This window comes from Temnothorax longispinosus, chromosome 5 (assembly GCF_030848805.1).
Source record: "Temnothorax longispinosus isolate EJ_2023e chromosome 5, Tlon_JGU_v1, whole genome shotgun sequence".
Lineage (NCBI taxonomy): Eukaryota > Metazoa > Arthropoda > Insecta > Hymenoptera > Formicidae > Temnothorax > Temnothorax longispinosus.
The window spans coordinates 9461938-9487547 of NC_092362.1; the positions used below are offsets into that span (position 1 = coordinate 9461938).

Sequence of the window (25610 nt, forward strand, 5' to 3'; positions counted from 1 at the left end):
GTATCCAAGACGAAGGATCGCATCGTGATCACAAAGGTAGAAACTCTACTACCTGGAAAACGTCTCCTACAGAACAAATCCAGGACTAAGTGGAGATTTACCCCGATTGCCAAGTGGGGTCATACTGACCCAGCAACACTACAATCGGTGGAAAACAGATCACCATCCATTTCGAGACCGACTCCAGACCAACCGAGCCCTACACCAGCTCCTGTTCCTGAGGCTACATCACGAGATTCGAACTTGTCTTCCAAGGTAGAAACCTTTCTACCTTGGAAGCTAATACCCATCACCGTTCCGGCTCCCGAAGACGTATCGGCTCCTGAGATCCAGGCGAAGGACGTTATTCCGATCTCCAGGATAGAGACCTTTTTACCGTGGAAGCTCTATCCCATCGATTTACCACCAAGAGCTCCACGTGTCCGACGCCCTCTTCATCCCATTGATCCAGAGAACTCTGTGGCGACTCAGACCGACCACCTCTTCAAGACGCCTACACGACCACGATTCCTGCAGATCCGACTAAGTCCTATTCCGTCAACCCCAATAGGCAAGCCTAGGACTCCCGGACGGAACCTAGTGGTCCCGCTAGAGAATTTCTTCGAGAAGAAGAAGTCCATTACAAAACAACTATTTAAAGAACCGTAATGCGTATATTACACTACACAAAGATAACCTACACCAACACACACGACCATCTACACATTCACATAGAGGATATAATTATTTTGTACATAGAGCATGAATAAACATAGCGAGACTTTATCCAATTGAACATTTCGTTATTTGTGGGAACGACGCACCTTAACCTAATCCTGACCTACAACCCCCACAAATTGGTGACCCCGATATTGCTCTATCTCGCTCTACCTTGCTCTATCTCGCTCTAATAATAAATTACATAAACAAATTAACAATGACGGACTCACAAGAAATAAACACATCAAACGGAGAACGCTCGCAAATCAACAGAGTGGCTTTAAAAGTACCTCCTTTCTGGACAGACGAACCCGAATTATGGTTCGCACAGCTTGAAGGCCAGTTTACACTGGGAAGCATAACGCAAGACAGCACTAAATATGCTTATGTTTTGTCACACATAGAGACTAAGCAGGCCAAAGAAATTAAGGACCTGATAACAAAGCCACCTGAAGAAAATAAATATGAGAGTATCAAGAAGGCATTAATACAACGCCTATCGACCTCTCAGGAACAGCAAATCCGCCAGCTCTTAGAGCACGAAGAAATGGGAGATCGAAGACCTTCACAGTTTCTCCGGCACCTACAGGCCTTGGCCAGTTCAGCCATTCCAGAACAGCTCCTACGGACATTATGGATGGGCAGATTGCCATCCCAATTACAAGCTATTCTAGCCACACGGAACGCTGACAAACTAGAGGATGTAGCCGAGCAGGCTGACAGAATTCACGAAGTCACCTGCAGAGCCACGACAGTCGCCAGTATGCAGTCGACAACGAATTCCTCAGTAGAAGATCAAATCGCTGAGCTAAATAAAAAGCTGGAAAGATTAGAAAGCCGGCTGTCTCGCCCTGGAAACAGAAACAACCAGCGAAATCGTTCCAGGAGTCGTTTCAGAAAAGGCCAGAAAGAAGAAAAGGAAGCAGACGTTTGTTACTTTCACCGACGATTCAAGGAGAAAGCTCGGAAATGCACACAGCCGTGCAAATTCAAGAAAGCATTGGAAAACTAACGGGGCAGTCGTTATCAGCGGCAAACGGCTCTTGCCCGAACCCATGCCGCTTATTTGTCACCGACCGCAGCACAAAGCTTCAATATCTCATCGATACCGGCTCACAGTGGGCTGAATCGTCAAATTTGTGGACATATGTCAATAACTCATTGGAATGTCAATAAAACAGTCTAAAAATTGGTATCGAAATGTTTTTTTGGTCATTTTATAAGAATCTGAGGTTAAATTTTCAAAATCCAAAATGGCGGATATAAAATGTTGGTCCCAAGTTACTAAAAGTCGCCTGATTCACGTAAAACTCGGTATTTGAGAGGTTTTTGAATCGCTGATTACGAATCTGATGCACCCTCGCCCCCTGGAAAGCTAAGAAATTTTTTGGCATACAATAAGCAACCCCTCCAAATAATCGCACACATGTTTCGACGTTTTTCCATATCTAAAGCCGTTTCCGAGATTCAGGGGGCTAGGTCAAACTTTAGAGATACCCTGTATATTCGTGCGCGAGCGTCCCGCGAGGTCCTGCATACGCAGCCCACTATGGCTGCCGCTAGGTGGCCCGCGGGAGTGCGACTCTCTCAAAAACAAGATCCTAACACGTACAAGATAAAAAGTCGCGCGGCGGGAACCTTAACCCCTTCGTTGGCAGAGAGAATTCGACAAAAAGTGCCAAAAATGGCAGGAAAATTTTTTATCCTGAAAATTTGTACCCTGGGGTTTTTGAGGGCCCCTGATTACGAATCTGAACTTAAAATTCGAAAATTCAAAATGGCAAATTTCATCCCAATTAAATAATTTTTTGCATTTTTATCCGCCATTTTGAATTTGCAAATTTTGAATTCAGATTCGTAATCAGCGACCCCAAAAACCCCCGTGTAAGACTTGGATGCCAAATTGAAGCAAGTTATAGGAAAAAAAGGTTGACGCACTTTTGCGTCAATGCCACACAGGGCACGGAAAAATTTGACGCACTTTTGCGTCAATGCCAACGAAGGGGTTAACTGCCGCTCATGTATTTTTTACTTGGTTACAACGAGTGGATTTTGTTCATATAATTTATTGTTCTTATAGGTCTTCTTATGGTCTTCTTAAAGTTTAAAAAGTACAAAAAAAGTTAAAACAAAAGTAAAAAAGTAAAAAAAATTAAAATGTTAAAAAAAAATAAAAGAAAAGGAACCGCTTCCTCACCACGTCCGCGTTCGTGGTTCTGGATTCGACAGAGAGTGAGGAAAACTCTAATATAAAAGACTAGCTTGATATACCAGTTCTCACAGAAGAGTAGGAACCGAAAAGCGTTAATTTTGAGAAGAATTGGTTAAAGTTGGATAAAATATTAATAGGCACTTGTAGTCAGATACTTATTGAACAAGTATCTGTGCAGAATTTCTTGGATCGAATCGGAGGCATTCATATATTCGATTGCTAATTTAGATTTTGTTCGAATTTTTGAACATTTTCCGTTTAAAAAGTAATTTACATATTAATATTGTTTAAATATTAAAACTGTATACGAATTATTTTTTTTCATATTCCGTACATGCACTTCTTTAAAACAAGCTTTGGTTTTTTGAAATCGGACAATAATTGTGTTCATGGCACTTATTTGAAATGAAGGTAAAATAAAACATTTCAACACGTAAATAAAAGGTGTTCATTTTCAACTACGAAAACTTTCTTCGATTTTGAAAAAATTAAAATAAAAAATTATTAAAATTAATTTTAAGCCTTACTTGAACTAATAACTATAACCATTAATGCAATTTTGAATTTTTGAACTTCATCATTTTCTACAAATACGTCCGTTTTTTTTACCGTTCAGCCCACTGTGCGGCAGTAAAATATTTCCGGCATCTACTAGAAGGACGGAAATTTACTATCTACACGGACCATAAGCCCTTAATATACGCTTTCCAACAAGATCTGTTGCGCAGTTTTCCTCGGCAAGCAAGACATCTGGATCTCATTGGACAGTTCTCAACGGACATTCAACACGTGTCTGGGAAAGACAACATTGTTGCAGACACACTATCTCGCATCGAAGCAATTGAGAAAGCACCGGACTTCGAAGGATTGGCAAAATCACAGCAGGAAGATCCGGAATTTAAACAGTTATTAGATGGCAGCATCCAGTCATCACTGAAATTAACAAAAATACAAATACCTGGCTCAGCAACAGAATTGTACTGTGACACTTCGACACCAGTCGCACGCCCCTACGTGACGGAGCCATATAGACGGCAGGTTTTTCAAAGCCTGCATGGCTTATCACACCCAGGGATAAAGGCTACAGCAAGATTGGTCAGACAGAAGTACATATGGCCAAACATACAAAACGACTGTCGAAAATGGGCTCAAGCATGCCTTCAGTGTCAGAGAGCCAAGGTGTACAAGCACACAGCCTCACCGACAGGACCCACCAAGAGATTTCAGCATATCCACATGGACATAGTGGGATGACCCATGCCGTCATCCCAGGGCTACAAATACTGCTTAAACTATCATTGACCGTTTCTCAAGGTGGCCAGAAGCTATACCCGTCCCCGACATCACAGCAGAAACTGTAGCAAGGCAGTTTTTCATCAACTGGATAGCCAGATATGGCACACCAGCACGGGTGACAACGGACCAAGGACGGCAATTTGAATCCGAGCTATTCAAAAAACACACGAAGCTAACGGGTTCAGCACACCTTCGCACCACGGCGTACCATCTACAAGCTAACGGCATGATCGAAAGGTTCCACCGGCAGTTGAAAACAGCCATTAAGAGTCACCAGACGGAAGAATGGGCAGAAATACTACCGGTAATCATGATGGGAATTAGAGCAGCATGGAAGGAAAACCTGCAGGCGACACCAGCTGAAATAGTCTTCGGAGAATCGATCCGATTACCCGGACAATTCCTCGAAGAGACCTGCGCAAAATTTGACGACACGGAAGATTTCGCAGCACGATTAAATAAAATTATAAGATAATTATAAAATAAAATTATAACCTGCAGCCAAAACTAAAAAGACACGGAGAAAAAACTATCTTTATGTATAAAGACTTAGCTACAACACAACGAGTGTTCCTCCGTCATGACGCACCGACGGGAGCTTTGCAGCCACCATACGATGGACCATTCAAAGTTCTAAACAGAGGAGAGAAAACCTTCAAAATCTGCGTCAATGGTCGACCTGTCAATGTGTCAATCGATAGATTGAAACCCGCCTACATTCTGGAGCAAGAAGAACCGGAGCCAGCTCAGTCATCAACTGGAACCACACAAACTCCCGAAGAGCCACAGCAACAACAACGGACGAGAAGCGGTCGTATTTCACGTCCACCAGTCCGTTTCCAAGGACTCTAAAACAACCAAGGGGGTTATGTGGCGGTCAGCTGTCCGTCTGCCGCCACGTGCGCGCGACCGTACATACGCTACACGAATAGTATGACGGGAGGCGCGCGGCGCGCAGCACGGATAGTAGCGTAATATCGATCGGCGCGCGGCATGAGATCGACCGGCGGAATAGTTCGGCGCGCACCGCTGCGCGGCGTATCTCTCTCGTAAGTAAGGTTCGACATCGATCCTTATATAAAGGGCAGCTCAGCGGGACCTCACCAGCGATCTTCGAGAACGCCAGTCAGGGCGTGCTACCTATCGGGGGCCCCTGACATAAGTCTCTTTTACGAAGTGTTGCTCTACAGTGGGCCTTCGTAAAACACCTGCTTGGCAGGGCGTTAATACAGTTAAGAGACAACCAGCATCCTGCCGCGGAAAGGTTTCCGGGGTCATTGCGACCCAGCCTATCGGGCGACTCCTTATCCGGCTCCTGAGTCCAAGACGTTGCCTCCTGCGAACCTGACTCCGGCTCCTGAGACCAAGGCGCTGCCTTCTACTACGGCCTCTGCTCCGAGTACTCCGGCTCTTGTGACTCCGACTCCTGCTCTTTTGGACCCGACTCCTGTTCCTGTATCCAAGACGAAGGATCGCATCGTGATCACAAAGGTAGAAACTCTACCACCTGGGAAACGTCTCCTACAGAACAAATCCAAGACTAAGTGGAGATTTACCCCGATTGCCAAGTGGGGTCATACTGACCCAGCAACACTACAATCGGTGGAAAACAGATCACCATCCATTTTGAGACCGACTCCAGACCAACCGAGCCCTACACCAGCTCCTGTTCCTGAGGCTACATCACGAGATTCGAACTTGTCCTCCAAGGTAGAAACCTTTCTACCTTGGAAGCTAATACCCATCACCGTTCCGGCTCCCGAAGACGTATCGGCTCCTGAGATCCAGGCGAAGGACGTTATTCCGATCTCCAGGATAGAGACCTTTTTACCGTGGAAGCTCTATCCCATCGATTTACCACCAAGAGCTCCACGTGTCCGACGCCCTCTTCATCCCATTGATCCAGAGAACTCTGTGGCGACTCAGACCGACCACCTCTTCAAGACGCCTACACGACCACGATTCCTGCAGATCCGACTGAGTCCTATTCCGTCAACCCCAATAGGCAAGCCTAGGACTCCCGGACGGAACCTAGTGGTCCCGCTAGAGAATTTCTTCGAGAAGAAGAAGTCCATTACAAAACAACTATTTAAAGAACCGTAATGCGTATATTACACTACACAAAGATAACCTACACCAACACACACGACCATCTACACATTCACATAGAGGATATAATTATTTTGTACATAGAGCATGAATAAACATAGCGAGACTTTATCCAATTGAACATTTCGTTATTTGTGGGAACGACGCACCTTAACCTAATCCTGACCTACAACCCCACAATGTATATGTACGACTGAGCGACACTGAGGGTGCACGCAACGAGCACGCAACGAGCACGTAAGCATAGATGTGTAAAAGGTATAGCGTCCGCAAGAAGGACACCACACAAGCGACGCGCGGTGCGAGCATACTCAGAAAGATACGAGACTCTCTCGAAGCCGACACGCGGTCGAGCGCTCCAGCGTATCATATACAGTATATAGATGTATATAACGTATTGAATATAAACTCGTTAATTCTCATCGTTTAATTGATTTCACCCAAACTCACCACTCCACGCACCATTGAACTTAACAAAAATTTTAACAGTTTTCATGTATGGCAATGGAGTAATTTATTTTCATTTAATACGCATATTAAGCGAACAATGTAATACATTAACTTCACTGTTATTGTAAAGTTTTTTCTTTTCTAGTAACTCCAAAGTGCTGACATTGCCCAAAAATGATACAGCATGCTGCTCTTCAGCTGAAAATGAAAATCTTGGTTTGTAATTTTATCATTTTTTCTTTACAACATAATGTTTTACATATTCAAACAAGTAATTTTTGCAACTGTTACAATGGATATTTCAGCTATGGATAGTTCAGCAGCTATAAATATTGAAGAGGAGGATAATTCAATTAATAATACGGAAGAAGAATTAGGAGACGGCAAACGTTGAATTTTTTTTTTAAATTATAAAGTCTTATTATATCCATACAAATGATACAAGAATTCAATAAAAATGTGTAGCCAATCAATTTACAGTTTCTATACAAATTTATAATTTTATTACGTTATTCCTATCGAGAGGTTGAACAAGTTCTAGTATCATGAAACATAATGCAGCGTCTACAATGGCAGTAAGTTGTAAGGTCGTAAGGAAATCAACCAATTATAGTTAAGCTTTAATAAGAAAACTTAACTGTAATTAGTCGATTTGCTTACAACCTTATAACTTACTGCCATTGTAGACGCTGCATCAGACTTAATATTTTATGAATCTAGCACAACATATGACAAGATTTTTATTTATAGGTTTTAGATGGTCTCATGAAGGAATATTGCTCTTAATTGAAGAATATAGGCAACGAGAGCAAGAAATGAAATCAGGAAAAATTACCCAAAAAAAGCATGGGAGCAAATTGCTCAAGAATTGAATAATAAGGGTTACAAGGTTACAGGAAAGCAATGTACAACAAAAGTTAACACAATGAAGAGGACATACAAATCTATAAAGGACCATAATAACAAATCGGGCAATGACAAAAGATCTTGGAAATATTTTGAAGTAAGTATATAATATACACTACTATAAAAACGGAATATTTTATATTTTGCTACAAATTAAATTATTTTCAAAGTCCACTCAATAAAAAAATCATCGAATTTTTTCCTTTTTTCCTAAAATACAAAAGAATAAAGAAATTTTGAAAAACGATTGATAGTGCGTATAGTTGAAACTTTATATTTTTAAATGCTTTATTAATTTATTTATGATTTAATAGCAATAATTTTTTTTTCAAGTTACAGAGGTTTGAAAATAACTTAATTATTAGCATATAACAAATATTTACTATGTTCTTTAATAATATTATTTAATATAAGACGTAAAGTATGTATGAAGTAATACATTATGATTATTTATTTTAATACAAGTTTATAATATTAATTTTAAAAATTGTTTAGTTGATGGACAATCTGCTAGGAAAAAAACCGTCAATGAGGCCTTTATCAACAATTTCCTCTACTGGACAAGTATCTTTAAAATCTGATAATGATGAAACAAGTACCAGCTCCTTGTCGACCTTTTCTGAAACTTCTGGCAATGAAAGTTCAGATGTAAATATTAAAGTATCTCGTAAGTCAGCACATAATTTACAAATTGTAAATTGAATTAGTTTTTGCTACTATTTGTATTGAAGTTCTAGTAAAAGATAGTGTTATTGATAAAATCTAAATAATATGTATATTTGCAGGTAAACGTAAAACAAGTGACATTGCACAAACAATTGTAGAAAGCCGAAAAATTGCTGAGGAAGAAAAAGCGAAGAGACATAGAGAGAGAATGGAAGTGAAAGATAAATTGATAGGAAAACTTGATGAAATTTTAAAAAAATTATAAAACATTAATTGATTTATTTTATTTTATTACATTTATTTTATTTTTTGTATAAGAAAAAGTATTTTTTTATGTAACAAGTTACAAAGAAGTATATATATATATACATATATATATATATATATATATATATATATGTCAATTGGCTATTTTGACGACACCGACGAATACCCGATATTACTGCATACATTAGAGTACATTAACTCTCTGACGTATGCATAACCAAAAATTTTTCATTTAAACGCACCAATAAGAATGTATAAGCAATTCACTATAGGTCGACTATTTTGACGACAGTACAAAATTATGTACTGTCGTCAAAGTAATATGAGAAGGCATTAGTCGGAAAATTTACAATTCAAGAGGGTAAAAGCGTAAGGTTAGAAAATCTGTCATAGAATTATGTATAATTATTAACTAGTGTTTGATCTGTTAATAATTAATAGTTACATAATATAATGACAGATTTCTAATCTAGGATATAGGTTACTTTAATTGTATTAAAAAACATTATATTTCAATAACCTCTAGTATAAAATTAATTGATATGACATATTTCCTAATCTCACGCTGTCATCTCACTTCAAACCCTTAATTATTATTATTGCTTTTACGCAAAGTGTTTTTTAGATAAAGTGGTATTGAATGCGTACTTTCGTCAAATTATGAGGTAAATTACATATACATGTATTAGTAATTTGAAGCAAAATTTTTTCTTTTTTTACGTAATAATATACATTACATACATTACTGTTTTTATTTGCAAGTGTGCTTACTGCATTTAATATTATTAATAATCTAATATTGCAGATAGTAATGTTCTTTCCAATAATTATAGTTAGCCTTTTCCGATTTCAGTAGTATAACGATTATTATAATACTCTGACAAATGGTACATCACTGAGTCTGCGCAATACACATCAATACAGTAAAAGACATGAAATTATACAGTAAGATTAAATTTTAATTTCAACGTTATTTGTTGTTTACTAAACTTTAATGAAGCATGCTTATTAGTGGTACGTAGTGCTGATAACATTTCTACTATAATTTTCCTGTGTGTGAAATTCTAATTTATAATGCTTTTAATTTAGATTATTAAATGTCACTTTTACTTGTACAGAAGCTGAGAGCAAAATATCCTGTTCATCCATGATAGCAAAGATATTTCTTTAGCTGTTATCATATATCAAGAAAAAATCCATTTACAAAACATGAGATTCTGTTGAGCGAGAGTTCAATATTAGTGTCTCCGCTTTCAGAATCTTGTGAAATGTTATGGAATCATCATCATTGTTGTGATTAGTTTAGTTACTTTGTGTATTAGAAAATTAATGTGCTTCTAGTCTTAACACATATTTGCAGAATACATTAAACATTTATATTCCTACCCTGCTAGTGTATGTGTGTGTGTGTGTATATCTGTTTATTTTAAAATAATTTTTGTAAAGCAAGCACGGAACTTATTGTAATATATTATTTACATCGCGTTACTTAAATATATGTAACTTAAACCAAAACCCATAGTCTGCTTTACATACAAATGTATAAATAAAGATAATAGAGCAAATACGAATTTAATTATACATTATTAGACTTTTTAAGTAAATGATTTGCAATTTAGGTAATGCAGCATTTTGATTATTAATGTAAAAATATTATTTAAGTTAACTGAATAGCAACATAAACATAAAAAATGGGAAAAGATTTCATGGAGGTAAAAAGTGACACTGTTTGTATTTAAAATTACATATGTATTCTAAAATTTGGTAAAAAAAAAGAAACGAAAGAGATAAAACAAGAGAACAGAAAAAGCGCAACTATATAGAACACTCATGAGAACAAGCATTCACGTAGTTATCATTCATATTATAAATATGTACGCTATGGCCCAGTTTCACAAACGTCGATTAACTGTAACCTTTGATTAAACTTACTCTTCGTCTCTTTCTAATTGTCCCCCTTAGAAAGAGACAAAGAGTGAGTTTAATCGAAGGTTACAGTTAATCAACGTTAATGAAATTGTGCCTTAGAGGAAAAGCGGGTTGAAACTTTTAATGCACTACAACAATCTTTTTCGTATTACGCTGTGCTTTCTTTGGCAGGAGCACTGATCTCCGTACAACTATTTAACAGACGACGGGCAGGAGATATTGAACGCATTTTTATCGAAGATTTTAAAAATTATGAAAGAGTTAATAAAAACATGTACATTATCAAAAGAATACAAAAAGATTGCTAACAAATATATCAGATTCTGTGTAAAAGGTAAATTAGGACGTACGGTGCCCGTTTTGTTATCAAACGATTTATTTGAATCCATTAATTTGATTTTAAAATATCGAAAGGAATCTAACGTACCCGAAAAAATCCTTGTTTTCGGATTGCCTGGGTATAACAAACAAAGGTACAAATATCTCAGAGGTTGCATTTTAATGCGTAAATTCTCAAGCGAATGTAATGCAATTCAGTCTAAGGGCCCGGACACACACTTCTGCACAACGCATAATGCGTAAGCATAAGAAAATTGACTGGACCATACACATGTGCATAAGAAAATAGACCTTATGCTTACGCATTATGCGTTGTGCAAAAGTGTGTGCTTAATACTTTACGCTTAATACTTTACGTGGTACAGTGTTGCGAAAACATATTGCAACATACTGTATACAACTAAATCTTAATGATATGGAAGTATCGGATCTTGCCACACTCATGGGGCATTCCGAAAAGACTCACAAGGATCATTATCGACGGCCGTTAGCAACCAGAGATATATTGCAATATTAAATATAATAATATTGAAACTGTTAATACACTACAACAATCTTTTTCGTATTACGCTGTGCTTTCTTTGGCAGGAGCACTGATCTCTGTACAAATGTTTAACAAACGACGGGCAGGAGAAATTGAACGCATTCTTATCAGAGATTTTTAAAATTATAAGAGTTAATAAAAACATGTACACACATACAGCGATCTGTATAAGTAATTATCAAAAGAGCACAAAAAGATTGCTGACAAATATATTAGATTCTCAAATATAAAAAAATAGGCTAATTAAGAGCCAGACGCGGTAAATGTTATTTTTAACTCTTTACATATTTCCTATTTTAGTAAACTGTGCGCCGACTAAATTATTAGACTTGCAACACAGCTCCAGTTGAAGCAGTAAAATCCCCTCCCTCCTTATTACTCTAACCGGAGCTGTGTTGCAAGTCTGACAATTTAGTCGGAACGCAGTTTAATAAGGTTGAAAATGTATAAAAATTTAAAAATAACATTCGCGAAACGTTTACCGCGCCTGGCTCTTAATTAGCCTGTTTTTCTTATATTCGTGCATTTCCGATAAAGCCTATACTTTTATTAGCATGTTGCAACATATTGTACACAACTACATTTTATCGAGGTGTCGGATCTTGACGTTTTGTCGCTTATGACGTTATAAACCAAAGACGTGAAAGATCAGAAGCCTTATAATAATATTACTCTTTGGTTAACATCGGGGATCCAATATCGAACACTTTCAACCTGCAAAAAGATTGTCCGTTAATTTTAGATTGTAACGTAGTAATATATCTGTATTGTGTTATTTTGTTTACTATACAGGCTGCGTTCCGATATTCACTACCAGTACTGAAAATCTATAGGCTATGCCACGTACACTATAAATTTTCAGTACTGGCAGTGAATATTGGAACGCTGCCTGTATAGTAACCAAAATAATACAATTCACATTAATGTACATTATCAAAATCTAGATAATACATACATAAAGAGCATTTTGCATATTGTATGTTATATATTCAAATCTTCGACATTAATACTATTCCTTCTAATATTACAATTTTTAATAGCCCCGTTATAATGTTAGAAAATTCAGTTATTTTAATGATCAGAATTTTCGTTCGACAGCGGAAACACGATGCATCTCGTATCATATTTTCGAGGTTCAACTGAATTTGAGATCGAACGTTCGGTGTTACTTCGCCACGTGCTGTTAAGCAAGGTGGTGATTTTAATAAACGTTGCGCTACTCGGTTGATGTCATCTTTAGATATTCCATCTGCAAGCTCGTGTTTTTTTATGAATGTTATGGAAGAACCGGATTGTTGTGTTATTAAATTGCAAAGAGTTTTGCAGCTTACTAATAGCTTGCATGAAGTATTCAGGCCGTTTTCTGGTGCCAGTCGCCAGGAACTGTCTACCAATGTCTCCGAATACAACGGGTCGTTGTTCCAGATTCATAAGCAGCATCGACAGTAATTCCTTCTTTGCTCTCTATACAAAGAAAAAGATTTTCCAAGATGTAATCATCGATTAAGACAGATTTAGTAAAAATCAGATTTTAAATTGTATATAATAATTGTATATATATTATATAAACACGCTGTTATAACTGGTTCAGAAATGTAAAAATCATACCGCTAATTTGTTATCCGAAAATCCGCTCGTCATGGCGACCATCTCGTGCACAATTACTTCTACCATTTCCTTCACATGGGATGGTGCGTATGAGCCGTGAATACAAAATAAACCTCTACGTAAGCTATTTTCAGACGCGACTTTCAAGCCATTTGGTAAGACTGTGATCAGCGTCGTTTGATGCTCCTCTTTCTCAGTCGAATAAACAGCTTTCGGCAAATTCGGAATGGATTCTGACAGCGGTGGAAATGATGTAACGGTCTTCTTCTGATTCTCTTTCAAAACAGGGGGTATCCTCTGGGAGGTTACACTTTTTCCAGGTATTGAAACATTGCAAGCGGAAACTGAAACATTAAAAAAACAACGACATGTAAAATGTATTAAATTCCTTTCCTTTCTCCTCCTTTAGAAGAAATAAGATGAAAGTTATACAAGTCTACGACTTATTGTTAGTTTCGCGCTGTCGCAGTCACCTTTTCTTAATCGTTACGATAACGTAGTCGTACACGTTTCGACTTTCGCAACATCCTCGAAAACATTTTGTCAACTCGGGAAGATTTGTAGCATACAGATGTAGAATTCCAGCCGAACCGCCGACGCCGGAGGCTGTAGAGATGCACTCGAGATGTGCTTTACAATCTACAACGCCGAAATGTCGAGGAAAAAATGATAGCGAATCTCAATCGAGTCTGCGTTTTTTATACAACGGATTCGCAAGTGAGAATGCTTGAGCACGGTAACGATACATCTCATAATATGTATATATATATATCTAAAATTTCAAATTTTAACTTGCGAAATAATAGGTTAGATTACGCATGCAATTTATAGATACGCCCCGACTTGTTCCTTCCAGCTGTTGGTGCATGAAAACAATGGCCTAGTTTCATTGGCTTAAGCCTTGTGTACACGATACTAGAAGTCGATCCGAGTTTTGGTTTAAGCCAATCAACTTGCAGCTCTTACAGAAAAGCAGTAGTTTCATTGGGTGCGTTCAGCCGATACTCCGCTAGCCTAGCAATCGTCAGCAGTCGCTCGTTTTCTCTCCTTTTAATCCATTGGGTCAAAGGAGAGGAAACGAGCGAAAACGAGCGACTGCTCACGATTGCTAGGCTAGCGGAGTATCGGCTGAACGCACCCATTGGTTTAAACCGAAACTCGGACCGATTTCTAGTATCATGTACATACACAAGGCTTTAAACCGAAACTCGGACACAAGTTCTAGCATCGTGGACACAAGGCCAAGTTTACACCGATCTCTTGATACGTGTATCGAATAGTATATTTGAGCTGATCAGCCAATAATCAAACTAAGGCTGTGGTCAGCCGAACCTCTGCTTAGCAAAGCGAAAGGTAGCAATTAAGTGTAATTGGTTGGATCCAAAGGTAAGAACCAATCACATTCAATTGCTACCTTTCGCTTCGCTAAGCAGAGGTTCGGCTGGACACGGCCTAAGTTACTAGTTATTTACTATTTAATACGCGTATCAAGTGATCGGTGTAAACTAGGCCAATTGAACCGGCTTTATTTGCAATGTATAAATTACAAACGTAAAAAAATTACAAATATATAAATATAAAATAATAATTTATTACTGTGAATGTGCTATATTAGTAACAATGTAAAAATGATTACATTATAACATTAAATTAAAACATAAATAATAATAATTTATTACACTGTAAACGTATAAAGCGTCGTCTACAATGGCAGCAGAAGTATGCAGTAAGACGTAAGTATCAAAACTCGGACGCAGTTCTAGCATCGTGGACACAAGGCTTTAGGGTGCGTTTCCACTATACGCGTCGCGCGTCGCGTCATTTCCGACAAGAGATCTTGTCGGAAATGACGTCATAAAATGAAACGTTTTGATTGGATAACTCATGACGCGGCGTCGTGACGCGACGCGCGACGCGTATAGTGGGAACGCAGCACTAGGCCGAGTTTCCACTGAGCGCGTCACGCGTCATTCGAGTTAACCAATCAAAACGTCCCATTTTGATCCCGTCACAAGTAATGTAATAAAATGGGATGTGTTGATTGGTTAACTTGTGATGACGCGACGCGTGACGCGCTCAGTGGAAACTCAGCCTTACTGTATACTCCTGCTGCCATTGTAGACGATGCTTATGCTAGGTTTACAATGCGAGTCGTAAAGTCGTGAGTCGTAAGAATTGACCAATCACAATCGAATTTGAGGAGCATAATCGACTGTTATTGGTCAATTCTTACGACTCACGACTTTACGACTTGCATTGTAGACTTAGCATTATTGGTCAATTCTTACGACTCACGACTTTACGACTCGCATTGTAGACCTAGCATTAAGGTCAATCCAGACAAACTTGCATAGCGCATAAACATAAGCATAAGAGATTTGATTGGTTCATATGCATGTGCATAAAGGTCTATCCAGACAAACTTGCATAGGTGCATAACCATATGCATAAAGAAACGGATTGGTCTATTTCCTTATGCACATGCGTATGGACCAATCAATTCTCTTATGCTTATGTTTATGCGTTATGCAAGTTTGTCTGGATTAAGCTTTACTGTTACGAAAAAGTGTGTGTCCGAGGCTTAATATGCTGTATTTAATTGCGATGTAAATTATCTGATATTAGATCAGCTTCGCGTTGTATTTTCTGGGTCTAAAACGAGCCAAGTAAACAATTAGATAATTGTAGATTGGAGATTAAAATATTATAGGTATATAATTGGATGGAAAAAGAAGCGAGATCCGAAATGCAAAAGATTTCGACTGTGAAAGAACAAACTTATGGCTTCTGCACACAGGACGCGGAAACGCTTGCCGCGCGGCAAGAAGCGACGCCATAGCCAATCAACGTATTGTTTTTCCGTAAGAACCAAAAGTTGATTGGCTACCGCGTCGCTTCTTACCGCGCGGCAAGCGTTTCCGCGTCCTGTGTGCAGAAGCCATTATCAACGGCCAATCACACACACTTCGTTCGAGACGTCGAGTCAACATGGAGAACCCAATCAGGTTCATCGCTTCGTTCTTTCCGCTTCAGTTAGTGAGTTGGGTGCTCAGGAAATGGACGCGCTCAGGCAGGTGCTGGAGATAAACAGGACGGATTGCGAGATAATCGGCCTGGCTTTGGATACTCTGTGCAATACAACGAATCCTGAAACATTCGACAAAGAAGGTATAAGACTGCGTTATTTCTTTGGCACAATCAATTTTATGTCTGATCGCCTCGCGTTATTTCAGTCGATAAACACGGCTCCAAGAACCAAATAGGAGAACAGTTTATAGAAATATTCATTAAGCACTCGGACAGTGTTGGTTTGTTGCTGACATTTCTCGAGGAGTTTGATTTCCGTGTCAGGTGGCCAGCTCTGAAGCTACTGACGCATTTGCTGGCGAATAGATCTAAAGATATTCAGGAAATAATTCTGGTCAGCCCTATGGGTGTCTCTAAACTGATGGATTTGCTGAGTGACAGCAGAAAAGTTACACGCAATGATGTATGTTAAATTTATTATTTTTGAACAAACGCTCCTGGTATAGTAAGAGCTTTGCTTGTAATATGTTATTTATACTTGCTATATAGGTCTTGTTGCTGCTCATTCAATTGACGAAAGGCAATGCTAACATACAAAAGATAGTGGCGTTTGAAAGTGCGTTTGATCGCATATTTGATGTTATTGAGCAAGAGGGCAACGCGGATGGTGGTATTGTTGTGGAAGATTGCCCCCTGCTGATATTAAATCTCAGGGGAAACGTCAGTGACCAAAACTTCTTTAAGGAAGGTAATATATTTGTCATTGGATTTCTCTACCAACTTGTATAATTTTCGCCGTTCTGTAATAATTTTTATATTCCAACGGTACAGGTAGCTATATTCAAAAATTGACGTCGATATTCCAAATTCTCAATGAAACGGAGGATAACAATCTTGGTGAATGGAGCCCACAGAAGGTGTCCAATGTTTACTGCATGGTGCAAGTTGTACGAGCGCTAGTAGCACCGAGTCCTCCTGCTCAGGTAGCTCAAAAATATTAGCGCTGTATGGAATTTACATTATTTGTCTGTTGTTACCTTTAGTTAATAACAATTGTTTCGTGTGAAGGTAGTCGCAGCTTGTCAACGAACTATGAGAGCGTGCGGATTATTGCAAGCACTGTGCGATATATTGATGGCTATCGGAGTTGTAAACTGCCAACTCCCGACTTTACCCCCTCCATGGCAAAAACATGAAGAATACTTGGTCTATTTATATATGTCGTTGCTATTTCCGATATAATTTATAACGTTAGCTAAACTTATTACAAGATGTATTTAATGTCGTTAGTCGTCTTCTCATTATTACAGTCTTTGGTTTGCATCACGGATTCTGTGTCGTTCTCATTGTTGTTCGTATCTATAGTTTAGCGTATTAATATTTCGTATAAAGAAAGACTCTTGGATGATTGGATGAGACTGATTGGATGAAAATCTTCGATAAGAATGCGTTCAATTTCTCCTGCCTGTCGTCTGTTAAACATTTGTATAAAGATCAGTGTTATTTTTGTCAAAAAAGCCAAGTGCAATACGAAAAAGATTGTAATGCATTCAACCCGTTTTTTCTTTAAATAACTATAATTTTTTTAAGTCTTCCACTGATGGCAAATTGACTTTTTTGTGTCTCCTTTGAATTGATTGCGTTTCAATGACGGTTCTATTAACACTTGTTGTTATATCAACAGTTAATAATTTCAAGAATCTTTAACATGTTTAACAGACGACGGGCAGGAGAAATTGAACGCATTCTTATCGAAGATGTTCATCCAATCAGTCTCATCCAATCATCCAAGTGTCTTTCCTTATACCAAATATTAAAACATTAAACTATAGATACGAACAACAACGAGAAGTAATAAGCAGATTTCCGATATATTTAATTAAAGTTGATAAATTTGCCGCAACTGCAGGAGCTTCATATATTTTTTCTTCATTGTTATATCTTGCGACTTTATTGATTACTGTGATACAATCGTCATACATCTCTTGGATGATAGACTGATGTAAAGTTTTCCACATTTTTGTTTATTTCTCTTAATGCCAAGAGAAAGCGACTAAGGATACGTAATTTGGCACGAATCATATCGTGTTGGTGTTGAGATTTGTATTTCAGGCACAGTTTATTTGCATACAAAATGAGTAGTTCGTCAAATCTGATAGCGCGTGTAACATCGTCTTCCCTCATAACATAACAGGAAATACTACTGTTCTTAATACATCACTTGCCGATGGGTGTAACACGTAACTCGTCTACCCATAATCATAACGCACCGATTCTTTGTAAATTTTTTTTTAAAACAACGTCTAGAGTGGTGACGTTGATTTTCAAAACTTGAGAAGTCACACTAATTTATATACAATCAAATAAAATACCGACTATTATATGCGGACGTCCTAATAAAAATATAACAGGATCGCTACAGATTATACTGCTTGCAAAATGCAAAGTTAATAATATACTTTTTACTTGTGACAGATATTAATACGATAAGCTATATAGATAAGAACAACGAGAACAACAGTAAATCTGTGATGCTAACCTAAGACTCTAATAATGAGGAAACGACTGATGACGCATTAAATGCATGTTATGATAAGTTTAGCTAATATTATGATCCATATCTGTAAGGGTTGGTTTATAATAGCCGTAACCGTTAATTTAAGCCGTAATCTTTAAGAAATTGACCAATCACAGTCGAATGTGAGAAGAATAATTGACTGTGATTGGTCAATTTCTTAAAGATTACGGTTTAAATCAACGGTTACGGTTATTATAAACGAACCCTAATAGTTTATTTTATCGTATGTATGAAATAATAATATATACTTTTTACTTATGTCAGATATTAATACGGATATTAATACAAAATGAATTTGAATCATCTAATCTAAATTGTATTGTTGATTTTGCAAAGTGAGCTTTGCATTTTGCACAAGCAGTATAATCTGTAGCGAACCTGTTATATTTTTCATTAAGACGTCTGCACACAATAAGTTGTCCGTTTTTTACTTCAGAGTTTGTATTAAATTTGAAATTGCCATTTTTCCGCAAAATATCGATAATTTTCCTTCTTTCTTGATTCTTCTTGAATAAGATAGCAAATTTTTTTACCTCCGGTTCATTTTTATGTACCATTTTCAAATGTTGTACTAATTGAGTTTGCAATTTGCTACAGAAAATACAATAGTTTCGTTTCACACTTTTTAGATTAGATGATTCAACATACATAACTTATATTTTTATTAGGACGTCTGCATACAATAGTCGGTGCTTATTTGATTGTATAGAGATTAGTGTGACTTCTTAAGTTTTGAAAATCTATTGTACTTGCCGTATATCTGTATTCTTTCTAACTGCACCTTCTTTATTATTTGCTATGTTTCTTATCAAATTTTTTCTCAACTTTTTCTTGTGTCAAGTGTTAAAATACATATATACTTTAAATACAAACAATGTTACTTTAAATCTTTATCTCAATGTAAATTTTTCCTTTACCCACTTTTCTTTTTGTCTTGTTAATGTTAAAGTATTATTTTCTATACATACATTAACTGAATAGCAACGTAAATATTTATTCAATTTTCTAACATATACGTTGACAGTATAGTATTGTTGTTTCCTCATTAAACATAAATTTAATAAATGAGCGTTGATAGATCCATCACATAATGTTCAACGTTATTGAAATCTATAATGTTCTCCGTTATTGAAATCTATGATGTGATATAATTATCAACGTTTACTTAATAAATTTTCGTTTTTATTGAAAAAACTGATTGTGTACTGTCAACCTGTATGTTAGAAGATTGATTAAATCTTTATGTTGCTATTCAGTTTAATAATATATGTATAAAATTCCTATCATCTGTATCATCTTTACAAATATATTAATTTGTATATAAAGCAGACTATGGATTTTTGGTTTAAATTACACATACATTATTTAAATAACGCGATATAAATAATATATTACGATGCATTCTGTAGTAAATTTACAAAGATTATTTTAAAATACATACACAAATTAGCTAGCTAGAAATATAAATGTTTTATGCATTCTGCAAACATGTATTGATACTTAGGCTGGGTTCGTCTTGACGCTTTCAGCGCTGTAAGCATCATTTCATCTTTGTTGCACATCGAACATCAAACGAAGATAGAGCGATGCTTTCAGCGTTGAAAGCGTCAAGACGAACGCAGCCTTAGACGTACATTGATTTTTCAATACACAAAGCAACTAGATTAGTCACAGCACTGATGATGATACCATAACATTTCACAAGATTCTAAAAGCGGAGACAATAATAGTAAAACTCTCGCTTAACGAATCTCATGCTTCGTAAATGGATTTTCTCTGGATACTTGACGACAGATAAAGACATCTAAAATCCTTTGTCAATTACCATGGATGCACAAGATAGTTTGCTCTGAGCTCCTGTAAAAATAAAATTTATATTAAAAATTGATAATTTAAAAAGATTTCTCATATCAAAGTGTGAAAGATGAGCATAAAGTGTCATCAAAAGCTTATTTAAAATAACTAATTCTAAACATTTTTTATATAATTATGTGACATTTTTCAGGTCAAAAATATGATTTAAAAAGTTGAGATGGGTCGTCCAACATTATGTTACATAAAGAGTGATTACATATTATATATAAATGATACATCCTGATATTCTTGCAAAGCAGAGCTTGACTGATTTCTAACTTGTAAAGTTTATTATATGACTACGTTTACACGGTGGCTTATAGCCTAGTTTAATAACTATCGTATACCATATCCAATCCAAAATTTTTCTTTTTTGTTCATAATGATCATTTAGATGTGAGCTTTTTTTGAAACTACAACTTTAATTTTTAGTATAGTATATAAATTTAATCAAAAGTTTATTTAAATGTTTAGAATATCAAAATAGGTTCATATTTAAATGATCGTTATAATCAAAAAAAGACAAATTTTGGATCAGATAGTATTTTAACAGTAATTATTCAACCGGATTATAAGCAGCTGTGTAAAAACGTAGTCTATATATAATCACGCTTTTAAATATGCTGGACGACCTTCTCAACTTTTCAAGAAATATTTTTATATACTGAAAAGTGTCACATAATAAATATAGAGGAAAAATTTAGAATTAGTTATTTGAAATAAGTTCTTGACGACAATAGGTGCTTTCCATTTACATCAAAACTCAGATAATTCTCACTTGTGAAGTCGTTCTATCCTTTTTGGCAATTACTGAATAATAAAGACAGAATGACATCACATAAGTGAGAATAATTATCTGAGTTTTGATGGAAATGGAAAGCAACTAATATTTAATGTTCGATACAAATATAAGATGCATCTTATTGAAAATGTTAATAAGAAATTGATAAGTATTAAAATATTTATGAAGTTTGATGTAGGCTTATAACTTAATTTATTATTTAAGAAGTTTTTCTATAAATTTATTTTTCATTTTTTAGGTTGCGTTCACTTTGGACGCTTTCGTGCTGAAAGCATTAATTTATCATTATTGCTCATTATATGTTGAAGAAAAATAGAATAATATTTTTAATACGAAAGTGTTCAAAGTGAACGCAGCCTTAATGTGTATTATAAAATATGAGTTCGAATTGATTGGTAACATAGAAACTGATAATTATCTATCCTGAAATTAAACTCCTGTTTCTATCAAAGTCAATGATTAATTTCATAGCAAATAAACACCGTTGACCTTTATTAAAATGTTTTTCTCCCAAGCAAATGCTTGCCGCGCAGCAAGAAGCGACGCGGTAGCCAATAAACTCTTCGTCTTACGAAAAGTGTCATACTGATTGGCTACCACGTCGCTTCTTGCTGCGCGGCGAGAATTTCGCGCAAGTGTCAAGAAACAATATGAAACCGCTTCCCTTTCTTCTTCTGTTTCTTCACGCAGTCCATGTAACGTTCACGCAGCTCGCGCCTGTTCATTAATACGACAAAAGGATCGTCCTGGCCATATTTGGGGAGCAGTACATACTGCTCGAAGGTCATACTCTTAAGAAGAAGAAGAAGAAGCCTGACCATTAGCTGCAGTCAATAGTCTTTGTCCGCCATAAGCATGAGTACTCGACTAATCATTTCTGATTGAGATATTTTAAACCTCCATATTAATAACACATTTGACTGCGTTCAGCCGATACTCCGCTAGCCTAGCAATCGTGAGCAGTCGCTCGTTTCCTCTCTTTTTAATCCATTGGGTCAAAGGAGAGGAAACGAGCGACTGCTCACGATTGCTAGGCTAGCGGAGTATCGGCTGAACGCACCCATTGCTTTCTTTGTAGATCGGCCAATCCGCTGGACTAAGGAAGAGCAAGAAGCAGCACTTCAGGGATTTGCCGAATATATGGAAGGAGGAAAATTACCATCACTGAGAGATATACAAGAAATAAGAGAAAAATATGAATGTTTAAGTAAACATTCATCGCTACAAATTAAGTCATGGGTCCATTACAAACAAAAAGCTGTACGAAAATTAGGTAGGTATTTATTTCTGTTAATATTACAAATACATATAGTTACAAAACGTTTAAAATTAATTTTTTCTTTAATATATTCGCTTTGGATGATTATCACTCAAAAAATACTAAAATTTGGACATTTTTTAATTAAAATAAAAAGTCTGTAAAATAAAGGTTAGATTAAAGGTAAGATTAAAATAAAAAGGTTGTAATTGTTTAATTAACATTATATATAATTGTATAAAAACAATTATGATGAGAAACAAAAAAATTTAACAACCAATATTCGACTATTTATCGACGTATCGACGTCGAATTGATGTCGACTCGACTAATCATTTCTGATTGAGATACTTTAAACCTATATTAATAACACATTGCTTTCTTTGTAGCATCTCCGCCATCTCCTTACAGAAAAACAAAGAGAATCCGCTGGACTGAGGAAGAGCAAGAAGCAGCACTTCAGGGATTTGCCGAATATATGGAAGAAGGAAAATTACCATCACTGAGAGATATACAAGAAGTAAGACAAGAATATAAATGTTTAAGTAAACGTTCATCGGCACAAATTAAGACGTGGCTCTATAACAAACAAAAAGCTGTACGAAAATTAGGTAGGTATTTATTTCTGTTAATATTACAAATATATTTTAGATATATGTGTTAATAGTTACAAAACTTTTAAAATTAATTTTTTCTCTAATATATTCGCTTTGGATGATTATACTAAAAAAATACTAAAATTTGGACATTTTTCAATTAAAATAAAAAGTCTGACAGAATTTATATACAAATATATACAAATACAAATAAGAAGATATAGACAAATATATCTCGTCTCCTAAAACAAATGTGTTAAGATTACAATATTTAAAGGATACATAAAATGTTGTCTTTTGATAGTCTGTGTCTTTAATTTTTAATATAGTTTGTGTCTTAAATCTTTAATTTTTTTCAGCATTACACAATTCCAATTAATCCAGTAACTGAGGAAAACGCCGCGGACAGTGTAAGTTTTGTTTATCACGAGCCGCGCAAAGTCATTCCCGCGATGCTGCTCGAGTCGCTGAAGAAGTACGATCTGGTCGATCGATTCAAACAGACGGTCAAGGGATTCGCGAACGGATTCAACTTTGCATTGGCAAAGTGATACTACAGCTAGAATTATATCGCATAGAATTATTATTATTTTTTTTTTTTGATGGATTACGTTATTAGAAGTACAAAAATATACAGTACAAGTTAATTTTTCGAATTATACAATAAGGAATTATTAGATTTACCATTATTTAATAATAATGCATATGAAATAAGGTTTTATGAGGTTAACTTTTCAAATTATATTATATTTATATAATAAAATGTTAACACACACGCGCGCACGCACAGAGCCAGTTGTCCAACTTGTTGGTAAACTAACTAATAGTTAAATCATATATATGTCTTTGTTTATCTTTTACATTAGACAAAGATATACATATGATTTAACTATTAGTTAGCTTATCAATAGGTTGAACAAGTGGCCCACACGCGCACGCACACACACACACACACACACACACACAAATGAAATATTTTTTGTATTAGCTTATTTTGAATAAGTTTTTGACTATATATATCTTTAATACTTTGTATGAGAAAAAATGTTTAAGAAGTGATTTCTTTAATTTAAATAATCCATCATACCTATCTGCGGTATATGTCTATATTTGCGGTCTGTACTATTTTTATAGTTACTCTTTCTCATTTAATCGTTTTCTTTGTTTATCTCTTGCAAGAAGTGTTAAAACACATGTACTTTAAATAGAAACAGTATTTGTACCTTTTTTATTTCTAAATTTTACTTTTTCCTACTTTTTCCTACTTTTTCTTTTTCATCTTTCAAATATATAAAAATGTTTAAGTACTTTAAGTGTAACATAGTGAATTCAATAGTAAACTGACAAATTTCAATATAAAATATCAGAATAATATCAATATTATATTTATATAATATTAAAATTTTATAGTATTGATGTTAAGGACTAGAGGTACATAACAATCAGTACATATAATTCGTGTAAAACTACAACTACTAAAATTAATTTTAATATTTCATATTTCATATCGTACAATGCATCTTATTGAAAATGTAACAAAACTAGAAGTATATTAAAATATTTATGAAGCTTGATGTACGTGCGTGCGCGTATGTGTGAGATTGATCAATTACTTAAGTTTTTCACAAGGTAAAGAAGAGGATTATTAAAATATTGTGAAAATGGATAAAGTAAAGCAGCACTAAAGGAAAGAAGTGTATGCATGTACAAATTATATGACTTTAAATCACTATTACACACACGATTGTATCTATAATTAATAATTATTTAATATTTTGCAAATATAAATGGTACAAATTCCGGTGTTTTATTGTTATTTAAAGATCGTCTCTCAATTTGGTAGGAATGCTATGTATGTAAATGTATTTATTGTTCCCACAGATATTTGTGTCATTTATGTTTTATCTTTTCCATTTATTTACAAAACTATAATTTTTTTCTAAAAAGGTAGAACAAGTCAATTTTTTAATTAAAAAAAAAAAAAAAAAAACATTTTATATGGATTGTTATAACGAACTTAAAGCTTGTAATTCCCAACACGTGTGTGCACACGTGTATATACAATCCTCTATTTTTAGAATCTAACTTAAAAAATTCGATATTCCAAATCTGATAATTTTTATCACGATAACGCGACCGCTGCATGCAGTTTTTACATAAGACATTCAGAAAAACAGTATACACTCATTGAATATCGCGCGTCGCATTATTGCATATGTTAAGCCTTGTGTACACGATACTAGAAATCGGTCCGAGTTTCGGTTTAAGCCAATCAACTTACAGCTCTTACAGAAAAGCAGCAGTTTCATTGGCTTAAACCGAAACTCGGACCGATTTCTAGTATCGTGTACACAAGGCTTTATAGCCAGTCTCTCATGGCTTCTGCACACAGGACGCGGAAACGCTTGCCGCGCGGCAAGAAGCGACGCGGTAGCCAATAAACTTTTGGTTCTTACGGAAAAACAACACG

General features: G+C 35.9%; 4 protein-coding genes across 4 annotated transcripts; 3 read left to right on the forward strand and 1 right to left on the reverse strand.

The window, feature by feature from the left end:
• Positions 1-916: 916 nt before the first annotated feature.
• On the forward strand, positions 917-1711 carry LOC139812944 (uncharacterized). The gene has a single exon (XM_071778140.1). The coding sequence runs from the start codon at positions 917-919 to the stop codon at positions 1709-1711; it is 795 nt and encodes a 264-aa protein (XP_071634241.1).
• Positions 1712-8706: 6995 nt separating this feature from the next.
• Positions 8707-13552, reverse strand: LOC139812945 (uncharacterized). The gene is made up of 5 exons (XM_071778142.1): positions 13516-13552; positions 13026-13369; positions 12749-12881; positions 12373-12666; positions 8707-12131 (listed from the first exon to the last, which is right to left on the reverse strand). The coding sequence occupies exons 1-4, from the start codon at positions 13550-13552 to the stop codon at positions 12407-12409; spliced, it is 774 nt and encodes a 257-aa protein (XP_071634243.1). The 3' UTR covers positions 8707-12131; positions 12373-12406.
• Positions 13553-16074: 2522 nt separating this feature from the next.
• LOC139813300 (general vesicular transport factor p115-like) lies at positions 16075-19750 on the forward strand. The gene is made up of 5 exons (XM_071778691.1): positions 16075-16193; positions 16259-16515; positions 16602-16800; positions 16884-17035; positions 17121-19750. Exons 1-5 carry the CDS (start codon positions 16082-16084, stop codon positions 17292-17294), a joined length of 894 nt encoding a protein of 297 aa, XP_071634792.1. The 5' UTR covers positions 16075-16081; the 3' UTR covers positions 17295-19750.
• A 166-nt stretch (positions 19751-19916) lies between these two features.
• On the forward strand, positions 19917-25268 carry LOC139813301 (uncharacterized). Its single transcript, XM_071778692.1, has 4 exons — positions 19917-22145; positions 22365-22559; positions 22934-23155; positions 23500-25268. Exons 1-4 carry the CDS (start codon positions 22142-22144, stop codon positions 23517-23519), a joined length of 441 nt encoding a protein of 146 aa, XP_071634793.1. The 5' UTR covers positions 19917-22141; the 3' UTR covers positions 23520-25268.
• The last annotated feature ends 342 nt before the right edge of the window (positions 25269-25610 follow it).

Excerpts from the sequence above, each read along its gene's own strand:
- LOC139812944 (XM_071778140.1), top strand. The coding sequence starts at position 917 with ATGACGGACTCACAAGAAATAAACACATCAAACGGAGAACGCTCGCAA.
- LOC139813301 (XM_071778692.1), top strand. Across the intron at positions 22,560-22,933 it reads AAAAGCTGTACGAAAATTAG|CATCTCCGCCATCTCCTTAC; the intron begins GTAGGTATTTAT and ends CTTTCTTTGTAG. Across the intron at positions 23,156-23,499 it reads AAAAGCTGTACGAAAATTAG|CATTACACAATTCCAATTAA; the intron begins GTAGGTATTTAT and ends AATTTTTTTCAG.
- LOC139812945 (XM_071778142.1), bottom strand. The coding sequence starts at position 13,552 with ATGTTGCGAAAGTCGAAACGTGTACGACTACGTTATC. Across the intron at positions 12,882-13,025 it reads TTTCGGATAACAAATTAGCG|AGAGCAAAGAAGGAATTACT; the intron begins GTATGATTTTTA and ends TTCTTTGTATAG. Across the intron at positions 12,667-12,748 it reads ATACTTCATGCAAGCTATTA|ATGGAATATCTAAAGATGAC; the intron begins GTAAGCTGCAAA and ends ACGAGCTTGCAG.
- LOC139813300 (XM_071778691.1), top strand. The coding sequence starts at position 16,082 with ATGGACGCGCTCAGGCAGGTGCTGGAGATAAACAGGACGGATTGCGAG. Across the intron at positions 16,801-16,883 it reads CCAAAACTTCTTTAAGGAAG|GTAGCTATATTCAAAAATTG; the intron begins GTAATATATTTG and ends CCAACGGTACAG. Across the intron at positions 17,036-17,120 it reads CACCGAGTCCTCCTGCTCAG|GTAGTCGCAGCTTGTCAACG; the intron begins GTAGCTCAAAAA and ends TTTCGTGTGAAG.